A 14,219-nucleotide genomic window follows, 5' to 3' on the forward strand; every position below is an offset into this window, starting at 1 on the left:
GTCACATCAAATTGCATTTTAATGACAACGATATGTGAACAAACCAAACAGACACAATAGGTAAACATGTCAAAAAACAACCAAATGAGAATGGATTAATTGATATGAGTGCTACGGAGACAACTCACCATCTATGGCGCAATGTATTTTCTTGGTAGTGAGTTTTTTTTGGTTTAAGAAGCCTTTCTTAGGATATCGGAGTAATCTTAGTCAATAAAGATTAGAGTCAAGTGCACCTGCTACGTGCAGGAATTGAACTCACATTAGGAGTTTTAACAGTCAAGTGAAACAGCTAGCTAGTAGTTTGACTACTTAAACAACTCGAAAACAGATGTCTCTAACAAGAAAAAACCACATAAAACAAATAAAACACACTATAGAAATCTGTATCTCGAACCTGAGCAACACGAACCCCAACATAAAACGAGAATGAGCAGATGTGCTCCGGGAGGGTAAGCATATCCTTACATCATACTGAGATTTATATTATCTGTTGACAGCAATCAGGAAAAAGAACAAACATACATAATTGAACCCGCAATTTATTTAATTTTACATGTTTTGTTAATTGTCAATGATAATCCTGTTTTCGAATTAAGTATTTAATATCCATGTTCAGGCTTGCTCTGTATCTCACTTTCAGTAAACCATCATAAAACAAATATAAATCAAGAACAGCTGAAACGGAATTTTTGTTGAGATATTTTCATGTAGAAGTCTAATTTCGCTTAATCAACTCAAAATGCAGAAACGTGTAGAAGCCTATGTCATATGTTGAGGGGTTTTGCAAACCTTAACCCTGTTTATGATCATTCCTGAACGCTGTATCGTTAATTATTTAAAACGTATATATTTTCATTTGTCGTTTTTACGACAGAAAGGTTTAATTTATAACTTTTAAATTTTTTGAATGTTTGTTGTTTTTATGTGTCTACTAATTGCTTGGTTTCTTCTGGTGTGTCTACTGATTGGTTGGTTTCTTCTGGTGTGTCTACTGATTGACTGTTGTTTCCTTCTGCATCTGTTTGAGCGACTAGTGACAATCTTTGCTTTATATCTGGAAGAAAATTCATAAGATTTGCCATTTTAGGAAAGCCTTTTTGTAAAGTAGATTTAAGATCCTTAGCAACTTTTTCTTCGACGGGTATGTCTTCTTCTACGGGTCTAGCTGCTTTTGTTAAAACTTTGAGAAGATCTTTCATTTCTGTTTTCTTCTTTTTCATTAAATGTCGTCTGCTCATGACCATTCTTATCTTCCGGTCTATTCGTCCTATTTCGGTGTTCTCCAAATCAACTTCAGCTCTCATAAATTCACGTAATTTTTCCTTGTGCAACTTTTGAGCTGAAATTAGTTCCCTAAAAAAATACATTCAGAAATGTATATAACATATTTTTATAATCGATTTGTTGACTTGTTTGTCATGTGTAAAATATGTTTAAAGAACATTTACACGAATGGTGTAAGAACGAACTTTTGATAACAAAATCCATACATTATATGGATGTAAACAAACCCTTAGACCTCAATACAACATAAAACTAGTTCAAATAAATTAGATGTAAGCAATTACAAGCAACTGTACGACATTCAACGATGAGAATAACACATACCGTATAGCCGGTTATATAAGGCTAAAACATTAAATATACGGAACAATTTAATAAAGAAAATTAACGGCCAAATTTGTAGGAAAACAATAAACGAAACTCAAATATGACAGACATGAACCAATAACAACTACTGGATTACATACTGAATGTGGCTGCGTTAAATATGTTCGTGAGCGCTCAACCCTCCCTTAACCTGGAACTGTCGTGTTACAGCACTATATAAGAATAAACTGTAAGAATTAGTTGAAGAAACCATCTAACTAAAAAAAACCAGACCGGACGTCAATTATGTAATACGAATGTGTACTGTACCTTAAGAGATTGCATTTGTGAATGATGTATGTGTTTTATCCGTTGTACAACTATGCAAACATTGAAGATGTGTACATAGATTTCTATGGTATGGTTTTAATCGATTACGTAAATTTTGAATTTTCTGAATACGTCAGTACTGACAAGATTTATAGCAAACCTTTCTAAAAAGTAAAATATCACAAATACCGAAATTCGAGGAAAATGCTAAACAGAAAGTTCCTTTGTAAATGGCAAAACCAAAAGCTCAAACATAACGAACTGATAACAACTGTCCTATTCCTGACTTGGTACAGACATTTTCTTATGAAAAAAAAAATGGTTGATTTAACTTGATTTTATAGCTAGCTAAACCTCTTGTATGACAGCCGCATTATATTCCATTATATTGACGATGTGTGACAATACAAACAGACATAATAGGTCAAAAAAAAATTTGGGTACAACAGTCAACATTGTGTTATAATCTTAATCACTTTGGAAATTTTTAGTATAGAAAATATTAGGAATTTTAAGAATTTAACTCACTCAGTCAAAGTTTGTCATAGATGGATTCGGCCATTAGTTTCATGTCCTTTTTATCATACACTTTCAAATTGTTTCTGTTATAGATATATCCTTGACTTTTAAATATTTGGCCTTGAGCGTTCCTGATAAAGGTAAGTTCAGATTTTTTTTCGTACGCATTTTTGTTGTTGTTGTTTTTCCTTATTTTATACAAACCCAAAATCTATTTCGCCGTCTCCGTCTTTGTCCATCTTCTTTATCAAAAGGTTCAGAGATGGTTCTGACATTGGTATTTTCACTTGCTATTTAAAATAATTATAAAAAAAAAAAGATTATATAAATTTCAGTCATAAATGGAAGTTACAATATAGACCTCAGTTGACCTCAGTTGACCTCAGTTGACGTAGTATACATCCATGGACATACAGAAAATCATAAAAGTAAAAACAAATCGTTCGTTTTCAGATTTTAAACTATTTTATTGGTGCTTTCTAGTTAACATCTATGTTATTTTTAAATAAGAAACAAAAAAAATCATCGTACCAAATGTTATCAACGGAATTTATAATTTTACGACAGTTTACCGAAAAAATCTAAAATTTCAAACACATCAAACGAGTAAAAAACAACTTTCATATATCTGATCTTGAACATGCATTTCCTTATGTAAAAATTGTGAATTAAACCTGATTTTATAACTAGTTAAACTTCACACTTGTATGACAATCACATAAAATTCCATTATATCGATATCAATCTGTAAGTAAAACAAACAGACATAACTGGTAAAAATGTCAATATTAGGGATACAGCAGTAATCATTGTAACACGTGATATGATTGGCTGAAAGTCTTTTGTCTACCACCTCATATACATAATTTTGTTATTTGACCGTGACGTCATCATTGGATTTTTAAACAAAAAAGGCGACAGATACAAAGGGACATTAACACTTTAGTAGAGGAAATAATAATTAATTTAGTTATACAGAACTGCTGACCCATTCAGAGAAATCTGAGTCTATTTCATTTATTTTTTTTATCTTTCCTAGTGTGTAACTTATTTTGTTTGTATGTTCAATCGCCTTTTCGTTCATGTTTCATGGTATTGTCTGATTGTGTATTGCCCTTATTTTAACCTCCTTTCTTTGTCAATCTCATAGCCAAGGGAATAATGGAATCTCGTTGCGGAAAATAGTTGAAATCTAACATTTTGATACTATTTATAGTAATCTGAAATCTGACAATAGACTTTCAATCGTATATTGGTACAGTTTATAAGTTATTCATAAAATCTGGGCGATGGAGAACTTTCAATGGAATGTTTATACAGCTTGTAAGTTACTCGCCTCTTATCCTTCATTGAATAAATCTTACTAAGAGATTTTAATTGAATATCTATACAGCTTGTAAGATACTCATCTCTAACCAACATTTGATTAAATCTGATGATAAAATTTCCTATGCATGGTATATTTATACAGTTTGTAAGATACTCGCCTCTTATCTTTCTTTAAATAAATCATACTTAGTCTAAGAGATTTTAATAGTATATTTTTACATCATGTATGATACTCACCTCTAATCCATCTTTGAATTCTTTTTTATCGAGAGATCCACTTTTATCTGTGTCTAATATAGTAAACATGTCTAACAGACGAAAGTTTTGAAGTCTGGCATATTCAAATAAGACAAGTAATGGGTCTTCGTCAATGAGATCCTTTTCATCTTCGTTTACATCAGTTTGTGAAATTCCTTCGCGGTTCGTATCCCAAACATATCCATAAATGGCTTTAAACGAATCTCGTCTTTTTTTCATATCATTATATAATTTTTCAAATGTATCCATAACACATTGGTCCTGCAATTTAAAGAAAAAAAGTAATAAAAAGATACAAACATAAATTCTATTGTTATTCAACAGAGAATTTATGAAGAGTATAATATACATCTTGTCAGCTCCGAAGCTGATCTATAGGTTTACATCTCAGCTCCTTTGTTCTACCTAGGGGTGATATGAGCACCACATCATCCCTTTTTTTTAGTTCTCTTTGTTTAGCATGCTTTCCTTTGTTTTGTAATTTTTTTTTGACAATGTCTAATCCACAATAAAACGATGAACTACTTATACGGGGAAGGGTAACTATCAAAATTTATGTAGAAAAAAATCAAATGTCTATGCTGAGATTTGAACTCAAAACCTGAAGAATATATACCCACGATTCAAACCCCTACACCAGGGCGACTGGTTTCAAACATGCTGTTAATTTTGACATATTAAAACATTGTGTCCGGGGCTCACACGATGTATATAGTATATATTATAGGATAGTGTGTCGATCTAAAGTGTATATTATGAAGCGTGAATTTGATTTATCTAATCTAGAATAGGTGAGATGTAAAATTGTTACATGTATCCCATTCTGACTTGATGCGTAAGATCATCCCGATTGCCGGATAACTGACTTTTTATCATTCTTAAATTTAAATTCTTAATTTCGTCCTATACATTAATATATATGGACTTTAACCCCGCCGCATTTTTGTGCTGTTCCCAAGTCAGGATCCTCTTGCTTTTGTTACTCTTGTATGGTTTATAATTTTAGGTTTCTTCGGTGTTTAGTATGACGTCCATTATCACTGGGCTAGTATACATATTTGTTTAGAGGCCAGCTGAAGAGCCCCATTCAGGTGCGGGAGATTCTCGCTGCATTGAAGACCCATTTGTTGCCTTCGGCTGTTGTCTGCTCTATGATCGGGTTGTTGTCTGTTTGACACATTCCTTATTTCCATTCTCAATTTCAAATCTCAATCAATCAATAATTTTTGAATTTAAGTAAAGTTTAATATACGGTTTAATCTCAACAAATATAAGGTCAGTATGTATAGTTTGTTTATGATTATCTTAATCCAATTGATCGGCTTAAGGTCTCAAGAAGGTGTTAAGAAGTTCATCGTAAAAAGGTCAAACGTCAGATTAACGAAATTACAATCTGATCAGCTTTTAACAAAATATTTGTATAATAATGGTGAATCAAATTTTAACTTGAATACTAATTAAACAACGGCACTTTGTCAGACTTTACTCGCATGGATAGCCCATTGTGACAAATGTATTCTAAGCTGAGATATAACACTGTATCTCATTTTATAAACTGGAATGTTAAGCCAGATATATTGTAGATGTATGTAAATAAATACAGTGCAAGATGTAGATTTAAGTAGACACGGCTATTTTTTGGTACAGGTTGGCTATCACTGTACAATACAGTGTAACATAGAACCCCCTGGCGAAGTCTCAGACTGAATGTCTGGAATCACTGTCGCTATCCGAGAACGGAGGAAGATTTTAAAAATAAAAAAAGTATGATCTGTTAACACAGAATGAGATATTTGTATTTCAATCAATGCATACAAATACATTTTTTTTATTGCTTATTTAAGTGCCAGTCTTTGTAAGAATCAGGCAATTTTGAAAAAAAATCAAAAACATGGCTGAAAAAAACCCACCTACCTAGCCATCCTATTTTGACGTAACACTCATCCTGATTTAGAAATGGTAGGTCTTTAGTGTCTGCGTGTCTGGTAACTTGAGAAATCTTTAGATAAACTTTGGTTAGAATGATAGCAAATTACAGAGTTAGCTCCCTTAATTGTTAATTTCTAGTGCATTGTAACCAAATTTTATCTTCAATTACCAGAACAGGACAAGAAAACGAGTGGTATATTTTTGCATCATTATACATTTTGAACATAAATTAATGTCAACCTGAGTGGGTTTTTGTTTGTCATGTTTTCACCACTGCCTGATTCTTAGGTAGACTAGCACTTTAAAATTGTTCTTACTCATAGGACTTAATATCATAAAAATATGGTTACTTATGTGGTATGATTGCCAATACAACAACTATTCATCAGAGTAGAAATAACCAATATCTAAGCCAAACATAGGTCACCATACAGCAAAAGTCATCAATACAATGATTCGACATTAAAATGTCAAAGAATTCAGAAGAAAAAACTAACGGCATAGTTTACAACGATAGAAAATACAAAAACAGAAATAACAAACATGAATGGTCGACAATATTTCTAAGCGTCCAATGGAAAGTGTTCTAATCAGTTCCTGTTATTTTCTAGTTGTCTAACTTACGCCCATTCGTCACAACTCGGTCGATTCCGTAGCGGACTCCCCCTATGATTGCCGATTGAACTCACCCCAAGATCTAAAAGTTGTATTCCTGATATAGATTGATCTATACATTCCAGTAATTCCGTTGCACTGATGGGATACATTTGATTTTTTCCAAGCTAAAATATTCAAACAAATAAAATATTTTTTAATCTTTTTTATATATATTTCTACTTTGATAAAAGATTTTTTCATTATTTTTCATTTGATCTGACAATTAAAGTTTCAAGTTCCAAGAAAGAAAATAAAATTGTTTTTAATCTATTATAAGTTTTATTTTTTCAACAATAAGAAGAAAGAAGGCAGATAAAAAAGTAACTTACCCTCAAAATTTTCAGAGTTGAATTTTTCTCTATTCCTTTTATAAGACATTTTGCGCATGCGTCTGTAAGTCTGTTACAACTCATATCCAGTTCAATAAGTGCTGTATTCATTGTGAGGGCGTAACTGATAGTTGCTGCCCCTGTTAGGTGGAAGCCGTTCCAAGAAATGTCAAGTTTTTCCAGATGGCGATTTTTCTATATGTGATAAAAGAATCTAACAGACATGCATTACACAATGTTTAAAAATAGCATTGAAAGTGCAATCTTCGCCAAAAATTTAGAAATATAATATCGAACCAGTTTGTATTGTTCGTAATTGATGTGAAAGTACGAAGTTTACTGTCGAGAGAAGACAATTATAAACTAGACTCAATATAGTGTGGGTGTAAGCAACCTCAACTCATCATTTTCATCAAGGATCTCATGTTAAGTTGATGATGAATTCGTCACAACTCGGCCGATTCCGCACCTGCATTAGATTAGCGGATTCACCCGAGGGTTGCCGATAAGCTGATTACGGATAACCACACAACATTTAATCAAGTGTAAAAATTTTTGCTTACATTTTGGATCTTAGCGTAAAAAACAAAAATGAAGAATGATGTTTAATATTCCTCTGTATTGAGATTGCGATTTTTTTCTGATGTATTTCGACTAGAATATGATAGAGAATGGAAACGGGGAATGACTTAAAGAGACAATAAACTGGCCCGTGAGGCATTTTTCATCGACTGTTAAACAGCATAGTTTTGGAAGAAAGGTAAAATGAAATAGACTATATATCTTAGTTTGTTAACAAACCTGTAAAGCTCTACCGATAGCTGTGGCTCCGCGGAGTCGTAAGTGATTCCAACTTAAATCAAGAACTTTAAGGAAGTCATTTACAGCTGTAAATAAAACAGATAACATTAGAAATTAAATTATATGAAACATAACTAAAATGCAAGTAAAAAATAAATCCAAGCAAGGACCGAAGTACGTAAATTTGCCAATCGTAAAACTTCGGGAATGTTCGGAAAGCAACGAGTTCGCTTCGAATGTTGAAAAAATGGTCATCCATTTACATGTAGATATGGTACGATCGTCGTAAATTGGACACAGTATTAAAGGAGAAAAACGAAAGTGCGATATATATTTTAGTCGTACACAAAACTAAGAAACGGCTCATACACAATCACGTAACAATATTTTCCAAATGATATTTGATACTGAAATAGGAATTCTTTATAACTATTAGGATTACGCCTTCAACAATGACCAAAGCGGTTAGCTATTTTACCTAATCCTTCTGCAAATATTTCGCCTCCTCTTTCATGAAATTTATTGTGTTTCAGATGAAGTTCTCTCAGGGCATGGTTCTCCTGAAATGATAAAAAATAACACAAAATTTTTCAGGTAAAGCAGTACACTACGATTTGATATTATGAGAGCATATGAAAAAAAAACAGTTAATACATTTGGTGTTTCCGAAACTCTTTTTTGGATTTGCTTACACCAGGAACGTTCACACCATAAATAAAAAAGACATTAATTATAAGATAAATTAATAAGCACGACCAAACAGGGCCTTTAAACAAATATCCAGTAGGAGATTTGTTTTGAATAAGATATTGTCTACTACGATATATGTTTGATTTGTGTTTTAATAAGATTGCTTTTTCAGTAATGTGTTCATTTTTTAAATGCATTTCTAAAAAAAATAGATCTTTACAGAAAGGAAAACTGTTTTAAAACGTGTGCGTCAACACTTTTCTATGTAAATAAATCAAAATCCAATTTATATTACGTGTAGTATTTCACGTACACCTTAAAATTAAATAAACAAAATATGAACTTGATTACTTATTCATCCTCATTCAAAATAAAAACAGAACTTAACTATGAAAGGCAGTGTTCAAAACTGTGAACAAAAAACAAAAAAGCGGATCCAGCCATTTTTGAAAGCATGCATTAGGTTCCAACGATATGAACCATTTAAAGTCATTGATCGTCAAAAGGGCGGTTCAACCACAAGCGCACCTCTGCTCCTATCACCCCCTTTCCAAACCCAACCCAACCCCAAAACACCACAAACACAATATTTTTGAAATTTATGTGTGCATTTAATTTTGATTTTTAACCAACCATACTTACATCTAACATTTCTTTGAAATGGACAGCATCGCCCTCCGTCAAGTTGTTACCTGTAAAAGAGTGTGGACAACTAGTGTAAGCAACTAGTATTTACGGGTTGTACCTAAACCTCTCACTTGTATGACAGTTGTATAAATTCCATTATATTGACAACGATGTGTGAACAAAAATAAACAGACAAAAATTTGTTAAAGGTGTCAAAAATAGGGGTACATCAGCCAATATCGTGTTATAATCTTAATCAATATAATACAAACAAAATATAAAACATACAAAATATTAGAAATGTTTGCAATGTAACTATATTTGTAAACAAGTAAAAATGAGGTTTTTACTACAATGAACATGAACAGAAAATTTATAGTTGAGATGCATATCCACAAAGAGGTTTAATTGATTATTTTATTTTACTTTTATATGTTTAGCATTGTATTTGGTCAATACAATTTTTCTCGAGATATTTAAAAAGATATTTGAAAATTGTTCTGCTGTTATGTATAAAACTTAATATTTCAAGCCTGTAATTATTTCCAAAAAAAAGTGTCGGCTTCTTCTCATATTGCTCGTTAATCATTGGATACATTGATTATATAATTGTACCAGTTTCATTGTCTTGTGAAAATGCTAGAAATCGTTTCAGACTTAAGACAAAAGTTATAAATTGTGATTCCGGAGAAAGAAATTAAATAAAGACTACCAACTATCTCCCTTTAGTCCCTTTCCATTTTTTAAGTATACTAAACTAGAACACACTCGCAACATCGTGGGCCCGTGACATGAGTTCGCAATATTTATAGACTGGGGTTTAATCCACTCCCACGAATAGATGAACGGTTTTTGCATGTCTGAGTATTTTTAGGACAATACTATTTTATGAAGGAATGCATTTATACCCTTTTTTATTTAAGTACTGTATTTTTAATTTGAATATGAATTTGTTATATTTTAAAATAAGTAGTACAAAATAATGAAAAGCAGTTTAACTCTCTCATATATTACTTATACAAATCACTAAGATAGTACGCTCAGCGTTCAGTAGCTATATATACATGACCCTGTATCGACATGTAATGTTGGGTTTCCATCTACTAAACATTTACTTCGTGTATCTTTACTTTTTTGTTAGAATTTGTTAACCATGTTGTCTGTAATATTTATGATCATTTAGTGGAGAGCGTATTACACATATTAGTATGATGCGGCCAGTCCAATAAACTTTAAACAATTTGTGTTGCTTTGAAATTGTGTCTATCTAAAACAAAAAGTGTTTTCTGTTTTTACTTAGAACTACCCCAAAAACCTTCTGATATTTCATGTTTAGTATTGTTTATAAGTAGTTTTGATAAAAAAAAAATCAGGTAACTATAGGTGACTCTGCAGATGTAATAATTCCAGCCATTTTCAAAAGAGATTTTTCAATCATATGTCCCCATTCAAAAGCTATGGTCGACAAAAAGCCGGGGGTTCCAACCCCGGACCCCCTCCCTGTGTACTGATTTTCAACTCACCTGACAAATCTAACTTTCTCAGGTAATTATTATTCTTCAACGCTTCACATATAGCTTCTGCGCCTTGTTTTCCAATATTGTTTTCTGTAATACTCTGGAAAAAAGATAGAATGCTATGAGGTACAATGTATGTGTTCCTGGCCACTTACTAATGCTATCAGGTATGTGTTCTTGTCACTTACTAATTCTATCACGTATGTGTTCTTGTCACTTACTAATTCTATCACGTATGTGTTCTTGTCACTTACTAATTCTATCAGGTATGTGTTCCTGGTCACTTACTAATTCTATCAAGTATTTGTTCTTGTCACTAACTAATTCTATCAGGTATGTGTTCTTGTCACTTACTAATTCTATCACGTATGTGTTCTTGTCACTTACTAATTCTATCAGGTATGTGTTCCTGGTCACTTATTAATTCTATCAGGTATGTGTTCTTGTCACTTACTAATTCTATCACGTATGTGTTCTTGTCACTTACTAATTCTATCAGGTATGTGTTCCTGTCCACGACATCAGCAATATACATAGCACCACTACTTCCTAAGTCATTCCCGTCAAATGTCATCTTTTCTACTTCACTGTCACGCTGAAATGATTAATTGATTAATCGATTTATTGGCAGTATGGTTAATTAAATACACCACAATAAATGTTATATGAAAGTGGCGCTAAAGTTAAACCCTGGTACTACCATACACCACAATAATTGTTATACGGATCTAGAGCATCACTTAAGGGACGTTATTTGTCAAAATAAGCATGTGATACAGTTAAACTGATACTGTTAATTTTATCTCAACTGCATATATATAAATTAATACTTCTAGCTTGCTGTTCAGTGTGAACCAAGGGTGTTGAAGACCGTACCAAGACCTATAATGTTTTACTTTGATATATTGGATAGAGAGTTGTCTTATGGTACTCATACATCATCTTCCTTTATCTATCGTATTATTATTAATAGTTTTGGTAGGGATTGTGTTCTAGTTACCAGAGATGCATTTCCAAGTGGTTTTGCTTTCTGAAAGTTACACATATCATGTATATTAATATATGGAAGTTTATAACGACCTTGACTGGCCATACAAACCCACACGGTCGGTATTACTTACACATAGAGCTATTGCACAAGCCTTTGTATCTTTTGGTTTCATCGTCACTCCGATAACTCTGATTTCATCTGTGTCCAATGCTTTATAAAACATCTGCATCGGCGTGATCTGTAACGTCCTACAAGCCTCTTTGTAAAGTTTCTGAGACATCTTCTCTTTTGGACGTTGACTCATGAAATATAACTCAAGTTCATCTAAATATAAAATGAAAACAAGTGTGTTTTTTTTTTGTAAAAGTAAGTTTACATGTACTTCTATATAAATCCTTGGTTAAGTTACTATAAAAACTAATTTTCTATGAACATGAAGTTTCAAGAAAAAAATTTAAAAAGACAAAATTAAAAAAAATATTATCTTATACTGATGAGTGGCTAACTTACGGTTTTAACCTCAAAAGGTTGAAACTTAATTGGACGTATGGACCCAAGGGACTCGGGGAAACATTGAAAAAGTCATACATTTTCCTTTTCTTTCTTGACTCGAAAGATGAAATATTTAAAACCCAATTTAGGATGTTCGTGCCCATGGTGCCACTGATTGGAAATAACAAGCTTTATAAACGAATAGTGTAATAACTTGAATTGATACTATAGAACGGTTCTAAAAAAAGCCTAAAAAAAGTATCAGATCATTGTCCTAGTTTTTAAAATATAATCAATTGAAAGGGAGGGAAATGATTCTCTCTAGATTTTTTCATACATTTAGCATTGGCATCTTTTTTCTTTCAAAAACTATTGAAAACAAAAAGATTTAATAAGATTTTCAAAAATAGCTATTTTAACTACATGTTATAAAACAATGAAAAGAAAGTACGTGTTAGCGGGCAAAGTATTTCTTGACACTATGTGGATAAAACTAGAGGATTCCGAATATCTGACAAAACGTCAAAAACAACAGTAACGGTCATCCTTTACTCACCTTCCTCATCTGAAAAATCAGAGTCGTCTAAATTGCACAGCCTAATTTCTTTAACTTCTTTCTCTTCTTTTTTAGGTACATCGAACAAGTTACTTTCCTCGACCTCGTCTCGGACGAGCTGAACCATGTCGTGTTTCTTTGGTCGAAGTATTTTACTTGACTGGGATGTTTTTGTTGCAGGAACATTGAGTCTGTATTGTGCAGCCAGTACTCCAGGTTTAGTTTTCTTTAAGTTTCGTTCTCGAACTGATTTCTTAAAAAAAATCATCTTATGACATAATGTTTTTATGTAGTTTGAAAGAAATTCATAATAAAATTGAGAATGGAAATGGGGAATGTGTCAAAGAGACAACAACCCGACCAAATAAAAAAAACCAGCAGAAGGTCACCAACAGGTCTTCAATGTAGCGAGAAATTCCCGCACCCGGAGGAGTCCTTCAGCTGGCCCCTAAACAAATATATACTAGTTCAGTGATAATGAACGCCATACTAATCAATAGATATAAGAAGGTATGGAATGAGTGCTAATGATACAACTCTCCATCCAAGTCACAATTTGTAAGAGTTAACCATTATAGGTCAAAGTACGGTCTTCAACACGGATTTTTTTGCTCAAACTGAATAGGCAAACTAAGAAGGGCCCAAAAATGACATGTGCAAAACCATATAAACGTGAAAACCAACAATGTTATCTATATATATATATAAAAAAAAACGAGAAACAAGAAACGCGTATGAACCACATTAACAAACAACAACTACTGAACATCAGATTCCTGACTCAGAATAGAATAGGTGCAAACAGGAATCGGACGCTCGATTGTTGTCGGTTGTTGACGTGGTTCATTCGTGTTTTAATTTCTCGCTTTTTAAATGGTTTTACACTAGTCATTTTCGGTGTGGACCAAGGCTCCATGTTGAAAACCGTGTTATGATCTATAATCAATTATGGTTAATTTTTACAAATTGCGACTTTGATCGAGAGTAGTCTCTTGGACTCATACCATATCTTCTTTTGTAAACATGTATGTATATGCTTACTTGTATTTTGCTACAAAACTAAAAACGCTATTCAACGATAGTGAACGAGAAAAAGGACGGCCATATTTATTAGCTGAGTTAATTAGGATTCACAGTATCACTTACTTCAAAAAGTCGTCCATGATTATCGGCTCCTAGGCTGATACCGGGTGATGCACGTCGACTTATCATCTTAAAAATCTCGAGGTTTGTCGAGTATTGTAAATAACGTCTATGATAAATAAAACTCCATTTTAAAAATTCTGTACGTCAAAATGGAGAACGTCACTTCATTAAAACACCAATGTTTTAAGTTTGTAACCTTAAATGTAATCTTTTAATCGTTGTGTGTTAATCTCCACTAGTTTAACTTTGTATATTAGCCAAGAACAATGGAACCGATTAATTGAGGCGCATTTTGAAAGGATCAAAATAGAGATTATAAAATTTAAATGCACCTAAATATTTTCCTTCGTGATGTTTCTCGATTTCTACAGTTTAGTTCAGACCAAAGTCACCCAATGCACCAAAGTCCGTGTTTTATTCTCTGTTCTATACCCCTATTGTAATTCAATAACAAC

At 32.6% G+C, this 14,219-nt stretch overlaps 1 protein-coding gene across 1 annotated transcript; it reads right to left on the bottom strand.

The window, feature by feature from the left end:
• Positions 1–541: 541 nt before the first annotated feature.
• On the bottom strand, positions 542–13,978 carry LOC134696184 (leucine-rich repeat-containing protein 74A-like). Its single transcript, XM_063557841.1, has 13 exons — positions 13,765–13,978; positions 12,619–12,871; positions 11,701–11,894; positions 11,067–11,174; positions 10,586–10,679; positions 9,078–9,127; positions 8,224–8,305; positions 7,746–7,831; positions 6,945–7,139; positions 6,648–6,740; positions 4,009–4,290; positions 2,647–2,732; positions 542–1,356 (listed from the first exon to the last, which is right to left on the bottom strand). The coding sequence occupies exons 1-13, from the start codon at positions 13,828–13,830 to the stop codon at positions 924–926; spliced, it is 2,022 nt and encodes a 673-aa protein (XP_063413911.1). The 5' UTR covers positions 13,831–13,978; the 3' UTR covers positions 542–923.
• Between the last annotated feature and the right edge of the window lie 241 nt (positions 13,979–14,219).

The sequence above is a fragment of the Mytilus trossulus genome, chromosome 14 (assembly GCF_036588685.1).
Source record: "Mytilus trossulus isolate FHL-02 chromosome 14, PNRI_Mtr1.1.1.hap1, whole genome shotgun sequence".
In the NCBI taxonomy this organism is placed as follows: domain Eukaryota; kingdom Metazoa; phylum Mollusca; class Bivalvia; order Mytilida; family Mytilidae; genus Mytilus; species Mytilus trossulus.

Coding starts and splice junctions, on each gene's coding strand:
- LOC134696184 (XM_063557841.1), bottom strand. CDS start 13,830: ATGATAAGTCGACGTGCATCACCCGGTATCAGCCTAGGAGCCGATAAT. Junction 9,128..10,585: donor GAGAAAGTTAGATTTGTCAG/GTGAGTTGAAAA, acceptor ACTCTTTTACAG/GTAACAACTTGACGGAGGGC. Junction 4,291..6,647: donor TACAACTTTTAGATCTTGGG/GTGAGTTCAATC, acceptor TTTAAATTGCAG/GACCAATGTGTTATGGATAC.